This window comes from Moschus berezovskii, chromosome 11 (assembly GCF_049115385.1).
Source record: "Moschus berezovskii isolate FMDL1 chromosome 11, NW_MosBer_1.0, whole genome shotgun sequence".
Lineage (NCBI taxonomy): Eukaryota > Metazoa > Chordata > Mammalia > Artiodactyla > Moschidae > Moschus > Moschus berezovskii.
The window spans coordinates 87,204,256-87,229,751 of NC_142470.1; the positions used below are offsets into that span (position 1 = coordinate 87,204,256).

General features: G+C 43.5%; 1 protein-coding gene across 1 annotated transcript in view; it reads right to left on the reverse strand.

Moving 5' to 3' along the window:
* Positions 1 to 4,524: 4,524 nt before the first annotated feature.
* The window catches only part of GALM (galactose mutarotase), a 61,372-nt gene continuing 40,400 nt past the window's right edge, over positions 4,525 to 25,496 (reverse strand). Inside the window, exons 5-7 of the mRNA XM_055399227.2 lie at positions 7,612 to 7,753; positions 6,323 to 6,497; positions 4,525 to 5,689 (exon numbers count right to left, since the gene is read on the reverse strand). Coding sequence (XP_055255202.1) covers positions 5,612 to 5,689; positions 6,323 to 6,497; positions 7,612 to 7,753 — 395 coding nt within the window. The 3' untranslated portion in view covers positions 4,525 to 5,611. The remainder of the gene's footprint in view (positions 5,690 to 6,322; positions 6,498 to 7,611; positions 7,754 to 25,496) is intronic.

The following is a 25,496-nucleotide window of genomic DNA, read 5'->3' on the forward strand; positions in this document are numbered from 1 at the left end:
TGGTCTTCCCTGGTGGCTGGTAAAGAGTCTACCTGCAATGAGGGAGACCCAGGTTCAATCCCCAGGTCAGAAATGGACCTTCTCCCCTGGAGAAGGAAATGGCAACCCACTCCATTAATTTTGCCTGGAGAATTCCATGGACAGGGGACCCTGGTGGGCCTACAGTGCATGGAGTCACAAAGAGTCGGACACGACTGAGTGACTCACACTTGACCAGCATGGCCCACTTACACACATTTTTCAATAGATTCTATATACCTACATGATTTGCAGACATAGAACCACAGATGCAGATGGCTGTAGTTACATGTGGGTTTTTGACTTGGTGGTCATGGTGGTGGGGTACTTCAAAGGTCAACTGTAGTTAGTTGCTAGATCTTGACTTTTAATTCGGTCTTACAAACTGCCTTTTGGTTTGTTTAAGCCATCTACATATAGAATTATTAGTATGGTTGGGTTTATGTTTGGGGTTTGTTTTCTGTTTGTTTCTATTTTGTATTAAATATTTGTTTTCTGTTTGTTTCTATTTTGTATTAAATATTTTTTTAGTGTACTATTCAAATTCCTCTTGATTTTTTAAAACTGTATTTTTTAGTTATCTCCTGAGTGGTTATATCTTGTTACTGTTCAGTTACACAGTTGTGTCCGACTCTTTGTGACCCCATGAACTGCAGCACACCAGGCTTCCCTGTCCTTTACCATCTTCCAGATCTTGCTCAAACTCAGGTCCATTGAGTTAGTGATGCCATTCAACTATCTCATCCTCTGTTGTTTTCTTCTCCTCCCGCCTTCAATCTTTCCAGCATCAGGGTCTTTTCCAGTGAGTCAGTTTTTCAAATCAGGTGGCCAAAGTATTGGAGTTTCAGCTTTAGCATCAGTCCTTCCAAGGAATATTCAAGACTGATTTCCTTTAGGATTGACTGGCTGGATCTCCTTGCAGTCCAAGGGACTCTCAAGAGTCTTCTCCAACACCATAGTTCAAAAGCATCAATTCTTCGGCACTCAGCTTTCTTTATGGTCCAGTTCATATCCATACATGACCACTGGAAAAACCATAGCTTTGACTATACAGCTGGATCTTAATTGATCACAATCTCCCTTCAGATTAATAGTCTGGTAAAATCCAGAAATTTTGCTCCAGTATATTTTCTTTTCCCAAACTTCCCTCCCTGTGCTATATTACGTATTACAAATTCGGTAACGTGATGTTTAATTATTGCCTCATACAACCTTCTGTCTTTAAAGAAGAGAAAATTTACCGTTTGTGGTATTTTTCATTTCTTTCCATGGATTTGAGTTACTGTCAATTCCCTTGCAGCATTAAAGGAAGACTTCCTCTAGTATTTCTTGTAAGTAGTTCTACTAGCAGTGAGTTTTCTGATTCTTTATCTGGAAATGTTTTTGTCCCACTTTTGCATTTGAAGGGTAATTTGGGGGTTTAAGCACATTGATTGTGCCCTTTACTGCCTCCTGCCCTCTGTTGCAGGCAAAAAGTCAGATGTTAATTGTATTGGTGGTATAGTGACGAGACTTTTTTCCTCTTTCAAATTTTTTCTGTCTTCAGGTTCATTTATTTTTTCTCCCTGCCTGCCATCTTTAATCTGCTTATGAGCCTCTGTAGTTGGAACTGTCATTTGTTATTGTACCTTTCAACCTCAGAACTTTGCTTGGTTCTTTTTTTATCATCTCTATTCAGTATTTCAGCTATTTCTAAAAGAACACTCTTGTGTTTATTTTTGAGCTCAGCTTTGTAGCGGTTGCCCTGCGTCTGCATAGCTGGCTCAGCGGTCAGCAGCTGGGCAGCAGTGCTCACACGTTTCAGCCCAGAGTATTGTCCTCTGCTGATGGAGCTGTATGAAGGTAGGCAGTGGATTCAGTGTTTAGACAGTTTTTCAAATCTGTTTTCGTTTTTGCTTTTTGCGAAGTCCTTTTAAGTTCCTCTGCATGTGCCTGCTGCATCAGAGTTGGCCAGGAGTGTGTGTGTGAATAGCTTGACCCCCTCTGGTCTTTGCTGTGCATGTGTAGCCTCTGATCACCCAGAAGTGTGCTTGTTCCAACCACAGTTGCAACCTCAGGCTAGTAGAGCCACCAGCCTCCCTGCTTATAGAACACCAAGATCACTATTTTTATTAACAAAGCATTTGGGTATGGATATCACCAACCACTGCAAACAAAGAACCCTCCCATCCCTGAAACCATAGCAGTAGCAGTCTCCTGGTCTTCATGCTCTGTTTCGCCCTGGCAGAAGCTCCATTGCAAGTGAGCTGGGGAAGTAAAGGGAATGGGAGCAACCCCAGGCAAGGATGCCACAATCTTAGTTTCTACTCAAAGTTCAGCAGTTTTTCAAACAAACATGTCTTATATGTTTTGGGTTAGTTACCAGAGTGACAAACTTGTTTTGTCTCAGTTTTTTTCTACATTATAGTTGCTTTTTTGAGGAGAGAGTTTGCTGACCTCACTTAGCCATAGCTGGCAGTGCTACCCAGATCATCTGAGACATTCATTATGATTTGAGTAATTGAATTCGAGAAGCTGGAACTTAAAAGGAGAAGATAAAAATTCCTCCATTGGAAAAGGATTGCAGTCCTGTCCAAACTCTCCAAATGGCCCAGGAAACTAGATCCCACATGCCACAACTAGGAGTTCACATGCCACAACGAAGATCAAAGATCCCACATGCTGCATGCAACTAAGATCTGGAGCAGCCAAATAAATTTTTAAAAAGCCCATTGCAAACTTGTGATTCCATTGTTTCATTTTAAACAGTTATCGGTTATAACTGGTGATGGGAACTGGCTAGGGAGCAGGGTATATGCTGTGCTTTCTGTTTTCTGCTGGTAGTTTTTCATGTTCTGCTACTGCTGCTGCCTACTTTTTGCAAATAATCCATTTATTCATTGATGCTAGCTAGTTTCCTTTAGTCTTCAGAGATTGAACTTGTCATTGGTCACCTAACAGTCAAAACAGTTCAACGTCCATAGCATGCATCTTAGACTTTATAGCAGTGATCGTGCAAATTATTTAATGTTAAATCTTACCTTGTTAGGCAAAATGGGTGGGAACTGGAAAAATGAAAATTTCGGTCAGCGATAAGAACTTGTGACATGAATTTGAAGCAGAGGAATCCATAAATCATGGAACTGACGTCAATAATATGCTCGCTTATGAAAGACCAGAGCTCGGAATAACACAGCACTGGTTTGGTCGTGGGTGGGGGTATGGTAAAGAAGGCATGGGCTTCTGGGGGCCTGGAGACTTACTCTTGGTGGGGGTTGCATTTTGAGGAGATATTTACATTTTCAACAAGTCTTTAATAATTCTATAATACATGGTTTTACAATACATATCAAATAATACCATGGTTTGTTTTCACCACCTCACATTAATTGTACTAGTGGCCAGTGTTAGTTTCTGCCTGCAGACTTATACTCATCCTCCAGATAATTACAGTCTATTCCCTTTGCCTCAGAGGTGAGAAAACAGACAAAGTGAAATTAGATTGTTTGCCCATGTAGTCAAAGCCAGGAGCAAAGTCAGTGGTCAGGGCTCCCAGCTCTGTCATGGTGCAATTCTACATCATCTAGTTTCTGTTAGTCTTGTTTTCCCCAAAGAGATTTGTGATGTTCCTATGGTTTTTCCCGTGGTCATGTATGGATGTGAGAGTTGGACTGTGAAGAAAGCTGATCGCTGAAGAATTGATGCTTTTGAACTGTGGTGCTGGAGAAGACTCTTAAGAGTCCCTTGGACTGCAAGGAGATCCAACCAGTCCATCCTAAAGGAAATCAGTCCTGAATATTCAATGGAAGGACTGATGCTGAAGTTGAAACTCCAATACTTTGGCCACCTCATGCGACGAGTTGACTCACTGGAAAAGACTCTGATGCTAAGAGGGATTGGGGGTGGGAGGAGACGGGGACGACAGAGAATGAGATGGCTGGATGGCATCACTGACTCGACGGACATGAGTTTGAGTGAACTCTGGGAGTTGGTGATGGACAGGGAGGCCTGGCGTGCTGTGATTCATGGGTTCGCAAAGAGTCGGACTCGACTGAGCGACTGAACTGAACTGAACTAAGGAACATACTACATCTTGGACATCACCTCTTGAACTGCTTAAAAGACCCAGGAGAGAACTGTAAAGTGCTCAGAAAATTCATGTCAAAGTGAATTAAAAAATAAACAGTTTCTTCAAGGGGTGGCAGAGGACGAGATGATTAGATAGCATCACCGACTTAATGGACATGAATTTGAGCAAACTCCAGGAGATAGTGGAGGATACTGTACTCTTATAGAGGATACTGTAACCTGGTATGCTACAGTTCATGGGCCCAGAGAGTCAAACTCGGCTTAGCAACTAAACAACAAAGAGAAAGGGGAAGTATATAGGAAGCTCCACAGGTTGCTAGTTGGATGGTATTCCCAGCTAGGGCTGGGACTGGAGAGCATAGTAGAATCCAGAACACACGGTTTACATTTGATCCATTTCCCAAAGGTTCACGCCTGACAGAATGAAGAAACTGGGAGTTTTTTGAAGGTGCATATTTTGATTTTATTTAAACTGATTATAGTATAAGATACATTTCTTTAAAAGCCACCAACCCAAACCCATCACTGATGATTCAATTAGGAAAGGTGGGAAGCCCAGGCTGATCTCCATAACACAACATGTGTTCTCCAGTGCAATTTGTAGTTCTCTCAGTTAAGGCCCTCTCCTCACACTAACACGGCTCCTGTCCCCAGTGACTTCCTTCCTATGCCTTGGCTGAACTGGCCTTCTCAGTTAACTGTGAAGGCAGAGAATCAAATTTACAGATTCTTTCTGGACATTTTGATCTTGTACCTTAAATCACATCATCTCAGACTCACGCTTCTTTTTATAAAAGAGAATTTGGGAAGAAAGGCTGGCTAACAGAATTAGACTCCTCTGTGCCCATCAGTTGATGCTAGGGATGCTCCTGAAGATTGGAGTGGAGGCAAAGAAGGGGACTTGAATTTGCACGTTTTTCATGCAAATAACCGGACTTAGAGTCTTGGTTAAAATTTTTCCTAATTCAGTGTCTTTAGGTGGGTCATTTATCCCCTCTAAGCCTCAGCTGACTCATGTCTCCATCATCTGTTGCCTTACTGAGGCAGACAGGGCCCCTCTGCCAGCAGGCTGAATGAGCTAAGTGACCTGAAAACGCCATAGGATGTGTAGGGCAAGGTGATGGGAGCTAGAGAAGGAGGGGGGAAAAAAGGATTGAGTAGGATAAAAAAAGGGAAGGGTGGAAAGTAGAAAAGAAAGGCAGAATGGACAGATGGAGCCAACACATGGAGCCCAGGTGTCACTTCTGGGCTAGGATCAAGGCTGAGATGATGGGTGACATCAGTGGTTGGGTCCCCTTCACTTCACAGAGAGGAGAGCTGATCATTAGACTTGGCCTGGAGTCAGTCTTTGGGAAGGAAATCAATATTCAGATTTGACTACCCTGACTGCTACCACTTGTATGATTTTAAATCACAGGATTACTTTGAAAGCCTCTAAATCTTCAACTCATCTCTTCATAGGAGAGTCAGGCTGCTAAAGGGGCTCCCAGCCTGGCCTCGGAGCAGGTCATATCTTTACATTTCCTTAAGCCACAGAAAACTTGAACCAAGTGGTATGGTCATACTCCTCACCAGGCTTCAGCAACACAGGAGCAAAGTGGGGCTGTGAAGAGAAAAACAATACAGGTTACCCCTTGCCAACCCAGGCGGCACCCTTAACCATTCAGGATGGCTTCTGGACTGGTCTCCAGACCAGTCCTAATGTAAACCAGTTGCCAGGGTAAGAACCATTTATTATTGGCTTGCAATGAGATAAAGAACTTGAACCAGGATGAAAATCAACCACATCACTAAACACACTTTGTCACAGCAAGACTTTCTTAATGAAGGAAGAGGGGTTGATTTACATTCTGGTGCAGGCTGCAAGTGTCTTATTATGGGCTTGAACTTTGAGGAGCATTTCTCCAGGCAATAGCTGGACAAGAAAGGAGGAAGCAAAAGGATGAAAAGATTTGGAGGCTCATCTTAACAGTGTGGTTGTATAAAATGAGTAAATATTGATAAGGGGAAAGGTTAAACTGAATAAAGGCTTTGAAGGTACAAAATAAAGGTTTTTTTAACATGTGAATGCCATGTTAATAACATGGCTAAGAATTTCCTATGTTTATCTTGACTTGGAGAAGAGAACACACACAGGCTTTTGAATCATACAGATAGGACTTGAGTGTTGTGATCTCCGTCATCTGGTATGACCTTGGACATACCACCACTGTAACAGGCTGGCTTGTGGACTTACCTGATTGATTGCATCAGGCCAGCTCTGAGTCTCAAGGCAGAATCCGGAGTGCTTGGGGTAGACTGCTCCACTCTTGCCCTTCAGCGTGCCGTCTAGGAAGTTGCCCGTGTAAAACTGGACCCCAGGTTGGGTGGTGTACACTTCCAGTACCCTCCCGCTTCCAGCATGATGGACCCTAGAGATAAAGCCACACCACGTATACGTAGGTCCAGGGTGAAAAAGCAGACAGGGAGAAGCTGGGAAGCAGCTTTGAGATGGGAGTCAGACCCAGCCACGCAGCCAGGCAGGATATGGAAGAGACAAAGATGAGAAGAGCATGGTAGGAGATTCTCGCAGCCTCTCAGGGGAGGCGTAAGTAGGTGGTTTATTGTTTGTTTTTTTTTAAGTAGGTGGTTTTGAGGATCCACAGTAGCACCTTCCCACTCTGAGCTTGGCTTCCCTGGGGAAGGCAAAAGTGACTTATCCTAGTCAGATACGTTTGTGTGTGTCAAGGGAGCCAGGTTGGACAGAGGCAGTTTTAGGGCTCTGGGGGCAGACTGGGATGATTTCTCATAAAGAGTTGGTGCTCTCTGCTTGGTCTGACAAGACAACCAGTTATGTCTTTTGAAAGAGAAGAGATGCTTTTCTAAGTTAAACTACCTGCTGCCCTGGGGCTAGAGCAGGAAGGGGGCTCCTTAGTCAGCTATCCCCCCAGAATAGGCTGCTAAACTGTTCTTTTTTAAAAAAAAAAATTCACAAAGATGAGATGATGTGAAGTACTTGGAATTTGTAGTACTTGGAATTGAAGTACTTCTCCTTGGAGTACTTCTCCTTGGAATTGAAGTACTTCTCCTTGGAGAAGGAGAGTGTGGACACAGATGCCTATCAGACAGGCTGGAGGTGGTGAGCGGTATACGGGAAACGTAACCTCCAGCCCTCCATGCAAGGAAGCAGAGCATACATCATGAGTCAAGAAAAGATGAAGGACTCCAGAAGTTCAAGGAAAGCAGAGGTGACTTTAGTCAGGAGGAACTGGCGCTTCTAGTGGAAAAAAAAAAGGCCTGAGAGATGGGGCAGAGATGGGGAGAGAGGAAACAAAGACAGAATGCCAGGCTGGGATAAAGGCAGATGGGGGTTGGGGGGCGGCGGGGATGAAGTCACCCATGGAACAGGAGCTTTGAAAAGACACTGAGTTGTGGGAGACAGTCCCCTGCAGCATAGTAACTGGCATTAATAGGGTCAGAGGAAAAGCTTCTCGAATAGGAGTTGGGATCTCTTCCCAACAGAGGCAGCAAATGAAAAGTACCTACCGTGCACAGAAACGCTTTTCTTTAGATCCCTTCAGACAAAAATTGTGGTCAAAGCCATTCACGTGGAACTCCTGCAGGTGTTTTCCAAGCTTCACAGGCTTCCTCAGGTCAAATGCTGTTCCTTGCACTGAAGCAATTTCTCCTGGTGGGAAGAAGCAGAAAAAAAGTGTGATAAATGCCTGAATAAAATATTTATACCCTAAAGACCCTACTGGTTCTACCCTCCCAGCCTTAATTTCAATTTGTAAAGGAGGTGGGAGTCAGATCTTAAGAAAAATAAATTATTAGATTTCCTTAATTGTAAGGTGTTACTGAATGCAAGATGATAAAATTCAGACCCATTCAAGTGTGGGAAAAAGTACAAAAATCAAGGAAGCACTTAATTTTCATTAAAGAATAAAGTGGATAAAAGTTGTCCTAACTGTTGAGTCAGTTACCTTGTGGACATTTCTTGCTTTAATTCTGAGATACCCCAGGGCTCACATCTAAGCATCAGCACCTGGTACTGGCTAACCAGATGCTAACAATGGCCCTGAGATTAGTGATTTTCAAACCATTCGGTGCCATTATTAGCCAAAGTGACACTGGTAACCACTCTTCCCCAGTCACTTCCCTGATCGGTCTTTATACTTGAACTGTAGGGGGAACTGTTAATAACAACACCAGAACAAATGAGTTAACCAGGACAGTCTGGGGCAAACCAGGATGTATGGTCACTCTACTATTAGCCACTTTTAGAGTCAAAGCTTTGTGTCTCTAGGAGTGATTCTTGAAGGTGTTGGCAAGCACTGCTCCCTTCCAATGTGTAAGCCAGATTCCTCAACCTCTAACAGGTCCATTTGTTCTTATCAAGGTGAGACATTCTGAAGCCTCTTTACGATGATGTGGGTGGGAGGCACCAGTCCTGGGGAGGACACTGCAGTGTGAAGACCCTCAACTTTTAAAGAGAAAAGTACAGAAGGAGATGGAAGCCCTATCTTGGTTATTACACAACAAATGATGCCCAGTCAAGAACATCCCTTCGTGGCATCACAGAACTCAAGAATGTTGGGACCAGTAGGGTTTTCAGAGCTCATCGTTTCCAAACCACTCATGTAACAGATGAGACTAAGCCCTGCAAAACTTCTGATATTGTCAAAAAAACAACCTGTGATGTTAATATACACATCTCATCAATTTATTATAAGATACTTTCATATTTTAAAATCTCTGAAATCATATCATGTCATGTTTTAACTGGCAGAGACTTTTTTTGTTTATTTCATGCTATGTAAAATAAGGGCTTCCCCAGTGGCTCAGCAGTAAAGAATCCACCCGCAATGCAGGAGACTTGGGTTTGATCCCTGGATCAGGAAGATCCCCTGGAGACAGAAATAGCAACCCACTCCAGTGTTCTTGTCTGGGGAATCCCATGGACAAGGGAGCCTGGCTACAGTGCATGGGGCTGCAAAAGAGTTGGACACAACTGAGTGACTAAATAACAACAATAATGTAAAATAATGGTGAAATTTACAATCAATGGCATTTTAGAGTTGATAAAATATGTGAAAATAGTTTACCACATCTTCTGCTCTAAACCACTAAAACCACTATGGAGAAGTCTGTGCTTCAAGGGTAGAAAAGAGGAATCAGAATTATCTTGTGAGTGAATTTTCTAGAGATCCAAGGAAAGAGTGAATTTCTCAACAGGCAATCCTCTAGACAGGGTTTGCCAAAAGACTCTAATATGGATTTTACATTCTTCTGAATATTGTGCCATTTTGCTTTACTACCTTTCATTCTTTTCCCAACTTTCAGGTCTGTTCTTTAGATGTTAGGCCAAGTCATCTCAAACAAGGTACACAAATATTTTGAATTTAGCTCCGTTAAGAAAGCTCAAGCAATGTGGGGGAACCTTCCCCCAACAGGCATGTTCCTGGAATGTGTCAAAGCTAAAGCAATGGACTAGGTGCCATTCACTCCGTCACTCTTTTGGGTGATCAACACTTATTCAACACCTACTGTATGCCAGGCACTCTGATGGGCAGAGATGCCACACAGATGAGACAGGGAACATATCTTTTTAAGCTGCTTGCAGCCTGAAGGAGGAAATGGACGTTTAAGCAGTTCATAACCATAGTGTGTAAAGCGCTCGAGCAGAGGCACAGCTGTAAGAAGGAAGACAGGCAGTGTGAATGGGTTGGCTTAGATGTGGCAGACTAGGGAGATTTCATGGATAAAAGTTTAGCAGTTGAGCTGAGACTTGAGGTGAGGTCATAGTAGGCTAAATGGGTGAAGAAGTTTGAAGAATAACTGATGTGGAGAAAAGCGGCTTAAGTACAAGGTGATTTGTGTGTTTATATCAGTAATAGCAGCAAAAGCAGTAGTAGTAATAGGAGCAGAAGGGTAGAACCTGCCTCAGAAAACGAAAGAGATTAAGCTAAATTAGATGAAATCATTTCTCTGGGCCCGGAGTTTTTCATCAGTGCAATGAATAAATTGGACTAAATCACTGACTTTCAACCCCTACCCCGTTCCTGTAGAATTTATTGTTAATGTTCAGAGGGGAGCTCAAGAAACACACACACACATAAAATAAATATACATATATAGTTGACCCTTGAAAAACATGGGTTTGAAATGTGTGGTCCACTTATGTGTGGATTTTTTTCAATAATATTACAGTACCACACTGTCCTTGACTGGTCGAATACTTGGATTTGGAAGGCCAACTATCAAGTTATAGGTGGATTTTCGACTGCATGAGGGTTAGTGCCCCTAAACTCTGCATTGTTCAAAGGTCAACTGTACACAACATAAAATGCATATATATAGGGACTTCCCTGGTGGTCCAGTGGTTAAGAATCCACCTGCCAATGCAGGGCCACAACTAGAGAAAGCCTGTGCGCAGCAACGAAGACCCAGCACAACAAAAAATATGTAAATAAAAATTTACAAAGACAAATATATATAAGCTAGAGTGAAGCCAGTACAGGCTCTGAGCAGCTCAGCTAGAAAACCCTAGGAACAGACAATAGCAGAAGTGTTTGCCATCTTAGGAAATGGCAACCCACTCCAGTACTCTTGCCTAGAAAATTCCATGGTCGGAGGAGCCTGGTGTCCATGGGGTCGCAAAGAGTCGGACACGACTGAGCAACTTCACTTTCACCTTCACTTTGCCATCTTACCCTAGAAGTATGACTCAGCAGTGAGAAGCCCCTGGTCCTAGGCTCTTTCCCCAAATACAAGGAATCCTAGGTTCCTCTGCAGCAGACCAAGCAATCTGGCCAATATTTCTTGAGAGGGAAAGCGGAAAGGGATAGAGCTTTACACAATGATACAGTTTAGTCCTTTTAAAAGTTTTGTATTGTCCCAGAACTTTATAATATATTTCAGAGGTAAGTACAGACATTAGATGTTTAACATATTCCTTCAGGATGTGAGTCATTTTTCCTTTCATGTGGTCAGGTGGAGATGTTTTAGAAACTTGGTTTTGTCTGTTTTTTGAGAGACATACCATGCAAAGTGGAATTAGAATCTTAGAGGCTAAGAAAAATTAGGAATTTGTATCTTACCATTTAAAAAAATTAAATAGGTAAAAAGAGAACTTTTAGCCATTTAAAGCATTTAGTTCTGCTTCTATGAGTTCCTAAATACTAAGTAACAGGGATGTCCGGCCTTTGGGTGAAAAGAGGGTATTTTTTTTTTAACTCAGAGCTTCTGCTCAGAAATGTATTCTTCCTGATGTGTGAGGAATAGGGTCTTTGAGTTCACACAGAGCTGCAAGGGGGCCTGGGGTCCAAAGCACCTGAGAGAGATAGGAAGGCCTGGCCAAGACCATTCTAGAGTCTCGTATCCATGTTCAAGAGAATCTTTCTCTTACCAGAGTCAGCTTTAGGAAAAGTTAAGTAGTATTTTTGAAAACATCTTTTAAAAGCATTTATTTCGTTTGTCTTGGTTCTACTTTTCCAAAACAAATTCTTGAGTAGGTAATATTTACACATGTAATCAGTTTAAAAGATGACAAATGTAAAAGGTACTAAGTAATACTCTGTAGTGTAAAGAAGTTCTCTCTTTTTCATTCCCCACAGACCCAGCTTCTTTCAACAGAAGCAGCCACTGTCACTTGTTTCTCACGTACCTTCCAGAGATGCTACAAGAATACCCAAGCATCTAAGTGCATATCCACAAAACACAGCCTGTTTCCACCTGGATCTTTTCACTCGATTTATCTTGGAGGGTGCTGCTGAATGTATGCCCGTGTTTCATTAGACAACTCCACCGCACTCGTATTTTTCTCCATTTTTCTCTCATAATCCATTTAAAATTTCTTTGGGGGCTCACAATTGCAAATTTATGTATTTTCCTAGAAAATTATCCATTTCATCCATATTACTCTCACGTTTATTTGCAAAGAGTTAAGGAAAGACATAATTTATGATCCTTTCAGTTCCATCTGTCTGTGGTTATCTGCCTATGCTCATATCTAATTCTGTGGACTGAATAGGTTATCTACTGTTATATTTATTGTATTGGGTTATTTTCCCCTTCAGTGAAGTGGCCCTTGGATTTATGAGTACTACCTTTTCTGATTCTTTTCAAAATTATAATTTCTTTTATTTTTGTTAATTTTTCTTTTGTTCTCTTGGATTTATTTTTTAACTTTTTTAAATATCTTAGATGCCTAATTCATTTAATTTCACAAGTTTTAATTAACATATAAGTAGTGCTAAAATTTTCTGAGTACTACTTTAATTATATCACATGTAGGCATTTTCATTATAGATAATTATAATATTATACTATTTATTTATTATATAGTCCTATATATCGGAGAAGGCAATGGCAAGCCACTCCAGTACTCCTGCCTAGAGAATCCCATGGATGGATCCCATGGTAGGCTGCAGTCCATGGGGTCACTCGGTCGGACACGACTGAGCGACCTCACTTTCACTTTTCACTTTCACGCATTGGAGAAGGAAATGGCAACCCACTCCAGTGTTCTTGCCTGGAGAATCCCAGGGACTGGGAAGCCTGGTGGGCTGCCGTCTATGGGGTCGCACAGAGTCGGACACGACTGAAGCGATTTCGCAGCAGCAGCAGCAGCAGTCCTATATATTATGTATACATTTCCATTATACATAATTATTTTTTGGATATCCCTAGTTCTGGGGTTTGGCTTCCTTTAAAAAAAAAAATTTTTTTTACTTCCTTTTTTTTTTTTGGCCACACCATTTAGCATGTGGGACCTCAGTTACCTGCCCAGGGATCTAACCAGCGGTTCTTGAATTGGAAGTATGGAGTCTTAACTACTGGGCCACCAGTGAAGTCCCTTGACTTCTTTTTTGATCCAAGAATTATTAAGAGTTAAAACATTTCTAAGTCAATACTGGTTGCGTTGTATTTTGTGGAACTTTTAGAGGTTTTCTTCATGGTCTTAGATACAGTCATTTTGGGGTGAACTTTCATTGTGAACTGCATCCTTTATCACTTCCAAGTGTCTTCCTTCGTGTAATCGAATGCTTTCTGTCCTGAAATCAGTCTTTTCTGATATTCAGATTGAGACCCTCTGCTACTTGGGCTTTCATTTGCTTAGTTTGCTTTCGAGTGCTCGTATTTTGAACCTTTCAAACCAAGTTAATCACTTGGTTTATACATGGCATTCTGTTGGGTTTTTATGTGTGATTTAATCTGAGACTGTTTAATAGAGGCGATTAAGATGACATGGACTTTCCGGATGGCACTGGTGGTAGAGAACCTGTCTGACAATGCAGGAGACATAAGAGACTTGGACTGGATATAAGATCCCCTGGAGGAGGGCATGGCAACTCACTCCAATATTCTTGCCTGGAGAATTCCATGGACTGAGGAGCCTGGTAGGGCTACAGTCCATAGGGTCACAAAGAGCTGGACACGACTGAAGCAACTTGGCACGCATGCATTAAGATGACATATGTATATTCTAAGTGTTCTTTGTCACTGTATTTTATGGTATGTGTTTATGAATTCTAGTTGCTTTTTTTTTAAAAAAAAATCTTTTACAATATGGTCTGTGTTTGACTGATGCTAAAGCTGAAACTCCAATACTTCGGCCACCTCATGCGACGAGTTGACTCACTGGAAAAGAGTCTGATGCTAGGAGGGATTGGGGGCGGGAGGAGACAGGGACGACAGAGAATGAGATGGTTGGATGGCATCACCGACTCGATGGACATGAGTTTGAGTGAACTCCGGGAGTTGATGATGGACAGGGAGGCCTGGCGTGCTATGGTTCATGGGGTCGCAAAGAGTCGGACACAACTGAGCGACTGAACTGAACTGAATAATTTAGAAAGTTTGTAGTTTTGTTTTAGTGGTTACATCTATATACAAGAAACTTCAATATAATATACTCAATTCTCTGTTTCTTAGAATCTTCTGAATTCTTTCCTCCCCTTTGCTCCTCTGCTTCCTGAGTTGGGTTTCTGACACTTTCTAATGTAATTCTAATAATGGCACTTTTCCCCCCAGTAGATGGTGCTAGAGACACAATATAAAGAGCTTACTTGACAAACCCACACTGAGTTCAGTCAAGTCCTCTAAACCCTGAGCAATTCTGAGGGCTGAACTTGGCGGATCTCTAACGTCAAATCCTGGGTGGTAGTGACCCCACCGGGGCGTAACTACTGACCTCTGAAGTCTGGGTGACCAACCACCTCCCTCACCGGCTTTAAAAAAGACAACAGTCAGACTGGGAAAAAGCAGTTGTTTTCATGGGTTCAACAAGATTTTAATCTCACCAACACATATTTCAAGTGATCATTTATGTTTTGCTTTCTTTCCTAACTTTAAATGGTGCTCACAATATTTAGTGCTTTCTTAAAGCCATATTTGACTCAAAATCTAACCCTTTTAAGACAGTCCTAATGCAATTGCCTGCGTCAGTCAAGATTATTTACTTTTCTTGAGTTTAAACAAAAAAGAAAGTCATGGAATTTTCATGAAGGAAGCACCCCAGGGCATCTTTCATGTCTATTAACCTGATATTGTGCAATCTACAAATCAGTGTTTACTTTAGTTTTTCTCTCTGTAAAACAAAGCTGCTATTATTTGTTGTCCTACACATTACATGGAAATATTTGATAAATGATATGCTTGAACATTTTCAGGAAGATGGCATAAATAAATGGGCCAAATTTCAGGAAATATGTATACATAACATAAGCAGAGCACAGGGAGGGTAAGAATTCAAGAACAGCAGAGAAGTCCTGACTCAAAAATTAAGACAATGGGGATAATCCTAAAATGAGGTTTTTGCTAAATAAGAAGAAAAAGAGAAGGTTCCAATCGAATCTTGCCCAGCCTTATGCCCTGACACACTCCCTCATGTGCTTAGTGGTCAGGCATATGAAAACTTTAGCATTTGTCTCCCAGATTCACTATATCTTTGGACTCTTTCTTATAACTGGAATGAGCTTTCTGGCTCCCCACACCATTCTGGCAAAGTCCATTAGGGCATTTAAGTATGCTTATTCTCCAATGCTGTTTCCTCTGTGAGGGAATATATCATCCACAGCTAGAACTAACCCCCTTTTCGACTTTGTTCATCCTACTTTGAACATAATTTCCCCCAAACATTCATCACATTAAGGCATAACTCTAGGATTATATCAAGCTATATATCTATAGGGAATGTGAGCCCCTAAAGAGCAGGGGCTGTATGTGTCCTACAGATTTTTGTATTTTCTGAGCATGAAGCAGAGCCTTTACTTGCTTGAAAACCTGATGAATGAATCAAGTAAACAGACAAAAAAACAGGGGCAACTGTAAATGTAGCATCCTGTGACAAAGTCAAAATGAAAGATTTAGAAAGAACCTTAGGAGTTACCTCATCTAGTCCCCTCACTTTGCAGATGAGGTTGGGACCCAGACAGCTAAAGGGACTTGCCCAAGGTGACACATCGCCATTGTGTCAGAGTCTCCAGGCGCCTACTCAGGCACTTTTCACCTCCCCTTGGATGGGTGGACTTGGCTGCAGCCCCTCCCACCCTTAACCCCCAAATACTCTTGATTTTTCTAAGAATTTGGAAAATGAATGTGTATCTTTTAATTTGTGTTTATCTGCATATGTGAGTTCCTGCTCTGGTGCTAAGAATAGAAGGAGTTGTCAAAATAGCTCTCTCAGCAAAGCTGAGTGTACAGAAAATGAAGCGGAAATGAAAAGGGTGCCTTCAGAGAGGATGTCACATCACCAGACTTCGGTTTTGAAGCCACCAGAAAGCTATGGTGTCAGCAGAGAGAAGCTGTTTTCTTTTTCTTTGGGCCACACTCCAAAGGCATGTGGGATCTTAGTGTCCCAACCAGGGATTGAACCTGCGTCCCCTGCATTTGAAGCGTGAAATCTTAACCACTGGACCACCAGGAAAGTCCCCAAGAAGCGGTTTTCCGAAGAGGATTTCTTACTACCCTGAATAAGGTTGGGTGTGTGCTAAGGTCTGAGCAGCAATGCCTGCCACATGCTGGGCTCTGACCCAAAGATATGGCATTATAGCTCTGGGATGGGGGAGTGGCCTGAGGCAGTACTTCTGTTTCCCCATTTCAGGGAAAGTCTGATTGCAAGCCCAACTAAGGACCCACTTGAGGTTGCTGTCATGAATTCTGAGTGAGACAGTAGCTTTATGGCGGCAACTGTAGAGAATATGGAGGGGTAGGACTAGTCAGGGTTGGGCTTTGTTAGGAGAACACAAAGAACACAAACAGAGGGCAAGGGCACAGAGAGCATATGAAAAGGGGTGATCCTAATAATGGACTTTTGATCTTAGTTGGGAAGGAGGTGAGGAATGGTGAAAGGGTGGTAGGATCAAGTGACTACAGGTTCTTGTGGCAGTGAAGAATTATTGAAGCTGAAACAGACATCTTAAATTACGATAATAGAAGGCAGCAGCAATAAGAGGCAGTGACAAAGTCAGGGGTATGACCCACAGACCACAGGAGTGAGTAGCTGCAAAGCTTGGAGGACAAGATCGTTGCAAGAGGATGTCAAGAAGCTGAAAGGTCAAGGTATCATTAATACGTATAATAAAATAATTAAGGATTATGACAAGAGTGTTGTTGGAGTGACAGTGAGCCGGGAATGAGGTCAAGTCTATAGAGTAGCTCAACAAAGAGAGCTCGTGGGGGTGTCACTGTAGCAGCGACAGCTGCCTCATTCTCGCAAGAAGATAGTGTGGACCTGAGCAATGCAAACAGAACGCTCTAACATTCCAGATCTCTGTCACAAGGCCTTAAACCTTCCTCTGTCTGCAGTCCTGACAGAGTTATAACTACCTGCTCTCTGGAAGTAAAGGGAAAACTCACCCTCCATGAAACTCCTCTGTCTTGATTCATATCTCTTCTCTCAAATGAGGGATTCTTATAGGAACTTGGCCTTTTCCCCATGACTGCTTGTGACATACTGTATTTTTCAAAGATGGCCACTCCAGGATAGATCCATCCCACAGGCTCTACTTACAATGTGGTGTTGACACTCCTTCACTCAGAGGTGGAGTCTTGTGTCCTCCCGTAAGCCTGGATGGACCTTAGTAACTGCCTTGGCCAACAGAATGTGGCACAAGTGATGCTATGTGATTTCTGAGGCCGGGTTATAAACACAAAGTGACTTTGGCTTGGTCCTCTCTGCCTCGGGACATCTGCTCTTGAGCCTGGCTGCCAAGTTTTAGGGAAACTCAAGTTGCATTGAGAAGCCATGTCAAAAGGGGTATTTTGGCTGACAGCCTCCAACCAACAGTCAGCATCAACTGCCAGACAGGCAAATGAATGAGCCTTCTGAAGATTCCCATCCTGGCTCTCTCATCTTCCAACAGAGGTCCTAGACGTCAATATGCAGAGACAAGATACGCCCTGTCTAAATTCCTGACCACAGTGAGAGATAGTAAAGTGTTACATAGCAATAGATAACTAGTATACTGCCTCGGGATGTTTTCACCTCTTGGCACTTGACAAATCCTGACAGGAGGTGAATTTACCCCTCCCTGCTATTTTTACATAGTCAGAAGTCCCTTTAGGTGATTCTGCCTTAAGACCACTAACCCTTGCAATTACTTGTGGATAGGGAAGAAACAAATATAAGTTTGTTAGCTCACCCTTTCTTGAGTATCTTTTATGTACCAGGCATTAATCTGACCTCAGGAGGTCTTCCCTGGTGGTCCAGTGGTTAAGAATCTACCTTGTAATGTATGGGTTCGATCCCTGGTCAGGGAACAAAGATCCCAGATGCTGCAGAGCAACTAGGCCTGCACACTGAAACCACTGAGCCCACATGCCACTGCTAGAGAGTCTGAGAGTCACAAGAGAAGATCTTGCATGACCCAGTGAAGATCTCGAGTGCTTCAACTAAGACCCAAGGCAGCCAAATTAATGAATTAATTAAAACTAAAACAAAACCACAACTGATCTCATGGGACTTAGCATCTGATGAAAGAGACAGACAAAGAAATAAAACCTTACAGGAGAGTATGACAGATGCAGTGAGTATGGTGTTCAGAGGACCCTGACGGAGCAGGAAGCAGCATCACCTAGTGCAGACAGCGAGGTCAGGAAAGGTTTCCCAAAGGTGCGTCATGAGGCTAATCTTGAAAGGTAGTCAGAATCGGCTAACCTGACACAGGCGCAGGACTACCGTCACCTGTGAACGACAAGAGTGGTCACGTGAGTGTCACTCTGGCAACTACAGCTCCTCATTCTTGCAAGAAGATGATGTATATCTCATCACTGAAAACAAGATTCTCTAACATTCCAGGTCTCTGTCACAAGGCATTAAATCTGTCACAGGAATGGACTCTTGTTGTCCATATTTGGGGTGAAGGCAAGATAGTTATGTTACACATATCCTATGGGCTCCTAGCTCTGACAATTTTGGGGGCAAAAGACTTAAGAAACAGAGCAGAAGGTAAATTAGTCCTCATGAACTCCTGACTAAACACTGACGACTGAAATGATGTTCTGTGTAACATCTGGACATGAACACTCTTCTCAGTAACTCACTGAGAAAATTCACCTGGGGTGAATTTTAATTCAGTGCTTTTAATTTCCCATCATCTGAAATAACTCTTTTTGCTACCTGGTGGCCCCAGTGCCTGACTCTGAGAAGATAAACAGATGGTCACTGCAGGAGTCACTGGGGCTTCATGTTTATTCATTTTTTAGCCCTCTCCGTTTTGGCAAGTCCCCTTTCTAGCTTATCTCACATAACCCAGTGACATAAGTGCAGAATGAAAACCAGAATCCCTCCAGACAGTCCCAGCACAAGTAACTCCTGTTTATAATAACAACTAAAAATCATTTTGAGAAAACAGAAAAGAAAATCTGGCATAGACATTCTAGAAAAATTTTTGGGGGGAGGGTAGGTGGGAAGAAATTTACTCTAATCATTTTTTCTCCTTTGAAAAATAAATAGTAAAAGAAAAATTAAGTATGTTATTCAAAAATTATGTTCTATGATTTGTCCTATACATTGACTTATGAATCTAGGTAAGATGTCTTAGGATTTAGACAGACTTACCAACTGACCTTCATAAATTTCTTTGCCTCTGTAAAATTCAATTTCCCACTTATAAAATGGAGCTAATAGTGTTATCTACCAAATACAGATACTGTGATTTTTTTGTTCTTTTTTTGTTTGTTTTTGTCTGAACCATGCAGATTGCAGGATCTTAGTTCCCCAGTCAGGGATCAAACCCATAGCCTCAGCAGTGAAAGCACAGAGTCCTAACCACTGGCCTGGCAGGGAATTCCCCAGGAACTGTGATGTTTAAGTGAGAGAATGCTATGAAGGGGGTTGTGTCTCTTGGCCAGCACCTGGCATGTAGCTGGTGCTCTCTGTCTGTCACACATACACACACACTCCAGAAATAGAGAGAACAGAACAATTATTCATTATGGTCTTTAAAACAATGGTTTTTTAAAGTGTCTCTGAATCATGGGCTCCTTTGAGAATATTCTAAAAGTTATGGGCTCTCTCTGCAAGAAAATGCACACACACACACACACACACACAATGTTCCTAGAACCTCCAAAGTTCAGTGATACATGCCTGATTAAGAATCTCTGATCTATATAGCCTGGTGAGTATTTTCTGCCTATCCCACTACTTGTCACAAAACAAGCTGCCTTCTGACACTAAATGCACCTTTGGAATGTTGCAGTCCCATAACCTGAGGTGTTCAGTCAAAAAACGCAGACTGAGTGTCTCCTGGCAGATTCCTCCTGTAGCAATGTCGTAAAGGCCTTGCGCAATACACCAGGGCCTCCTTCCAGACTGTTTATGACTCCTCCATATTCTTGCAGCATGGACAACTAATACGTGAAAGGACACAGAAGCTAGTCTTAATCTGAGCGAGTCAACAGCCCAAAGAAACTTCAGGAAAATAATGTATCTGAGAAAGTGGAAACTGCCCCCATGACAGCTGATTAAGCAAATTGTCTTCCTGGTCACAGGATATATCAGAAGTCATCATCACCAATTACTATTACCGGTTTCAGGAGCATCCTGTTCACTTGTTGGGAAAACTCAACAGATGTCAGAATGGATTTTAGAGTCAGAAAGGCCTGGATTTAAGTCCTGGATTTCTTTGCTATAAAAATGGTGGAGTAGTAATACAGTTGCTATTAGGGACCGTAGCCAAGGGCAATAACAGCATAGACTTTGGATTTAGGGAAACTTGGCTAGAAATGTTGACTCCACCAATGACTTACCTATTTAACTTTGTGCAGGTTACCTGACCCCTCCAAATGCCCATTTTTTCCAAATGAGGCTTAATTGAAGCATAATGCCTATTTCAAAGGGCAATTCAATGAGCTAAGGCATGTACACATGCTTAGCTCAGTATCTGGTACATATTAAACACTCAGTAAATGGTGACAATGATGATAATGGTGGTGGTCATGCTGCTGCTGCTGCTGCTAAGTCACGTCAGTCGTGTCCGACTCTGTGTGACCCCATAGAGAGCAGCCCACCAGGCTCCCCCGTCCCTGGGATTCTCCAGGCAAGAATACTGGAGTGGGTTGCAATTTCCTTCTCCAATGCATGAAAGTGAAAAGTGAAAGTGAAGTCGCTCAGTTGTGTCTGACTCTTCGTGACTCCATGGACTGCAGCCTACCAGGCTCCTCCGTCCATGGGATTTTCCAGGCAAGAGTACTAGAGTGGGGTGCCATTGCCTTCTCTGGATGGTGGTCATAATAATAAGCTGTTAACTAAATTCCAGGAACTGTTCTATGCACTTTACATGTATTACCTCATTAAATCTTCACAACCAATGAGGTAGGTCCAGTTATTACCTCCACTTTACACATAAGGCCCGCAGAGGTAAAATACGTTGTTCATCATCACAGAGCTGGTGAGAATTGAAACCTAAGCAGCCAAGGTTTGAGTCTGTGTTAACTACTGTGTTTTTCTGATCGTGATGAGTCAAAATCAGCCCTTTTAAACAGCCATTCATGGTTGTACCAAGAACTCAATTCACTAAGGCCAGTGAATTGAGTCCATTTCTCTGGCTGGGGCTCCCTTGCTTTCCCCATAAGTTTCATGGCCCCATGGTGGGGGACCTACTGCCCAGGAGCAGGTGCATTTCCAGGATCAGAGGATATTGATCCAGGAGGGTTTGAGAAGGTGGTCTTGAAAGGAAGGTCAAGATCACCTTCCCAAACCCTCCTGCATCCACTGGACTCCGGCCCTGAACTGCTCTGGCGTGAGAGGGACAGCCCTTCTACCTGACCACACAGAGATACAGTGTTTGTGGTTTGCCTGAGGATTTCAAAAGGTGAACACACTGGGGCAGAAGAATTTTCCCGCATGCTTGTTTTGCTGCTTCAGAGGCTCCAACTACAAAGGAGGACCAGGAAGCCCAGGCTCACAGGAAAACTCCTGGCCTTCTGCTCTCCCCCAGGAGCCACAAGGCTTCCACAGTCATGGTTCATAGGAAGCCAACAAGAGCAGCAGGGACAGGTGGGCTGATGTCCTTACACCATGGAAAACATAGTCACTGAACACAGGGAGCCAAATTATGTTAACAGCCTGGGTCAGAGAACAGACCTGTGAAGGAGAGGGGAGAAACCAGTCCAGTCTTTCTGGTCAGGTGACCCAGTGGCTGTGACAAGAAACAGCTTCATGTGGGGGATTTAGCCCCTCTGATCTCCATCAGTGCTTCGTCTTCTCACAAATCACCCCACACAAACATACCATCTAAGTTTCAAGGCACACGCCTCTCTCCCTCATCCTGAATCTACTGCCCCAAGCTCCTCTGGCACAGAAATGCTGATTCCATTATAGCTGCTCAGCCACCTCTGGCTTAGTTTGAACACAGAAGTTCTGTGTTTGTACTCGTGGAGTTGGAGGCAGGCAGCCTTGAAACACAGGGCCAGCCGCTCCGGTCTCACTGCCTGCAAGAGGTGGTCATCATCCTCTCTGCAACAGTGTGTTCTACATACCCGGAGTTCTATTTTGTCTTTGCACCTGTCCCTGCGCACAAGGATAACCTCACATGCTGCAAATCTGGGAGCAGCTCTCTGTCCTGGGAAGAATTCTGGAATGGAGACATGAAAGAGGAAGCACGCTCCCCAGGAACCAAACGCAGTTGCATTCAATTATAAACCACTGGCTTCTGAGATTGGGTCACATGGCCTGTGGCTCAGGGAGCTTGGAGGGATGAAGCATCCGGGCTTTAGTGAGCAGAGTCTGCAAGGAGTCATCAAACGGCCTCTGATCTGTGGCTACTCTAGATGAAGATACAGGAGGTATTTTTCTCAAACGATGACAGAGAGCATGAAGCTGGAAGGCAGATATGCTTGAGATAACAGAACCAGGAATCCAAAAGAAAGTATAAAGTGGGGGGTAAAGCACTGATTACAAGATGAAATTTATGGACAACAAGAACAGATAGAGTCCTGCATGTGTCTGAAAAATAAAAACCCAAACCAAACGATACCACCTAGGTTTAGATTAGAACTCTTAATCCTAGGTACAAAACAATCTGAAGTTCTATTTCCTCACTAGTGAAACTGGGACACTGTAACCCCTCCCTCATGAAGCTGTCATGAGGATTAAGAACAGTTAATACAGGGAAAGTGCTCAGCACAGTGATGTGATGATGGTTGTGATGGTGACAGGTTAACATGTAGATGGTTCTTTGTACAGTGCTTCATACCCAGGCAGTACAGTTCCAGAGCAGGTGGTTCTTAACCATCATATTATACTAACTCTCATAAAGGTTAAGTCTAGTTAGTACAATTATTACCGACTAAGGGAGAGATGTGGGCTTCCCTGGTGGCTCAGCAGTAAATCTGCTTGTGATGCAGCAGACATGGGTTTGATCCCTGGGTCGGGAAGATCCCCTGGAGAAGTAAACAGCAATCCACTCCAGTATTCTTGCCTGGGGAATCCCGTGGACAGAGGAGCCTGGTGGGCTACAGTCCATGGGGTTGCAAAGAGTCAGACACGACTTAGCGACTGAACCACCAACCAAGTTGAGATGTAGCTAAGCCACAGTAGGTGTGAAAATGACTTTAAGGATGTGGTTGGCAGTCAGTTCAATGGAAGTTACGTAAAGACTGTAATGAGGTGTTGACAGTTCTTGTTACTGTTTGCAGCAGAGGCATCACAGGATGACCTGAGGATGTTCCACCTCAAGAAGAAATGACTTTGAGGTGACAGGACAGCTGCCTGCTAAAGAGCCTGTTCTTTAGGGACCCAAGGCCCAGAACTAAGCCAGGTGGGGGTCAGCTCTAGGTAGACAGATTTCAGCTCAATATCAGGAAGGCCTTTCTGACATGCTGGCCCAGGATGGGTAGTGAGCATCCTGTCCAGTGTCAGCAAAGCCTATATATAGTTCTGAGATTCAAATACTCGACAGGTGAGTGGTGGTTGGAGAAGATAAGGGTCCGTCCAGCTGGGACATTCCAGGGCTATAGGTACAATGGCCCAGGTGACAAACACAATGCAGAAAGTTGTTCCCTTCGGGGGCACCCTGTGATATCTGGTTAACTCTTTCCTCTTTTTCAAATAAAAATCTCAGCTTGTCTTACCTAAGGAAGCCATTGACTGAGAGCAGTTCTTTCCAGAATGAGCTACAAAGAAAAGATTTTTGTAAGAGAGGCCCAGGTCTTCCCTGATGGTCCAGTGGTTGAGAATTCACCTTGCAATGCAGGATCCCTGGTCCAGGAAGACTGCACATGCTGCAGGGCAACAAAGCCCACACACCACAACTACTGAAGCCTGGGTGCTCTAGAGCCCATGCCCCACAACAGAAGAAGGCACTGCGCATTGCAACTAGAGAGTAGCCCCTGCTCAGTTAGAGAGAGCCTGCGGGCAGCAATGAAGACCCAAAGCAGTCAAATATAAATTTTTTTTTAAAAAAAGCATTGATGTGTGAAGTGCTGGAGCAGAGTGGGGTATAGAAGGGGTAGCAGGAGGACTCAGGGATTGTTGAGGAGAGGAGTCAATGGGCAGAAATAGGTGCCCAAAGTGGGAAAAGCAACAAAAGTTACAGGAGGTTACACAGAGTGGTGCAGAGCCTTTTCAACAGCTGCTCAAAGCACGGACCAGGGACCATCAGCGCAGGCATCACCTGGTGCTTGCTGGAAGCAGGCTTCACCCAACACCAAGTCAGAGCCATCGACAAGTCCACCAGATGACTCGTGTGCACTTTAAAGGTGAAAGGCAGTGATGTGGAAACCATCGAAGAGAGACCCGGGCTCACGTGTGCTGTGCTTTTGTCTCCAAAAGAAAAAGAAAAAAAGGTGGGGCCGAGGAAGACCTGGAGTCTGGTCTCCATGGGGATGGCCCAGCTGTGCCTTCCAGCCCAAGCTGCTCCAGTGATGTCTGCGTCTTCAGTCGGGTTCAGAACAGTCAGTCAAATCTGCATAAGGAAGCCAGCGGTAATGGGTCCTGTGGGCACAGCTACTCATCTGACACCTAATTAAGCCATCTTGACAAATCATCTCTAGAATGCCCGTTATTATTTTAGGAAATGACATAAAGAGAATGATAATTAAAAGTAACAGCCTCGGTGTGAATTCGGACTTCATTCCAGTGGTTGGCAAGTTAACCACCTTGGGATTTTTTTTTTAAGGTAACATTTCTATAAATTTTCATAGATCATACAACCTCAAAGCTTGTCTCTGCTGCAGGTTTTTTTCTCTTTCCTTTGCCATTGCTTTGAGTTTGCAGCTTTATTCTACTGCTTTTTTTTTTCTTTTTTCCCCACTGAGAACTTTTTGATCTTGACTAACAGTGGGGGAGGGCACTGCTTCTGGAGATTCCATGCCATCTGCAGCAGAAAATGCCGAACACCGTCACACGATGTTTTTCAGGTGAGAAGGCAGTTTTACGCTTCACAGACGGGCCCATGCGAGGCCTGTCCATGCAGAGGACTTTTCCACCCCAGACTTTCATCCGGATGGTATCCGGGGATTTGTGCTGAAGTTCACCCACTGCCTTCCTGCTGGACCCTCTCTCCTCCTGAGCACTGCCATGTTCCCCTGGTCTTCAAGGTGTCCGTCAGGGCGCTCACATCCTTTGTCACCTGCCCGGGCCCACTGTCTATGACCTGAGCCACTTGGTCAGTAACACCCTTGCCATCCAGCGTTACGCCCTGTCCCCTCCTCCTGCTCCTCCCTCCTGGCAAAATGCAACGAGGGGTCATCCCACCATCCACCTTCTCTGCTTCTGACTCCAGCTACTGAGAAAAATGGAGACAACCCCCAGAACCAACTGCGGCCACCACAGTTTCACAGTCTCTGCCCTCTCCTGGATTCTCAGCAGCACTTGCAAACATTTCACTCCTCTCCAGTCAGCTCTGCTCCTCTCCCACCAAAACCCTCCTCTTCCTTGATCCTGCATTTCCATCTTAGGGAGGCACCCTCTTCCCTCTTTT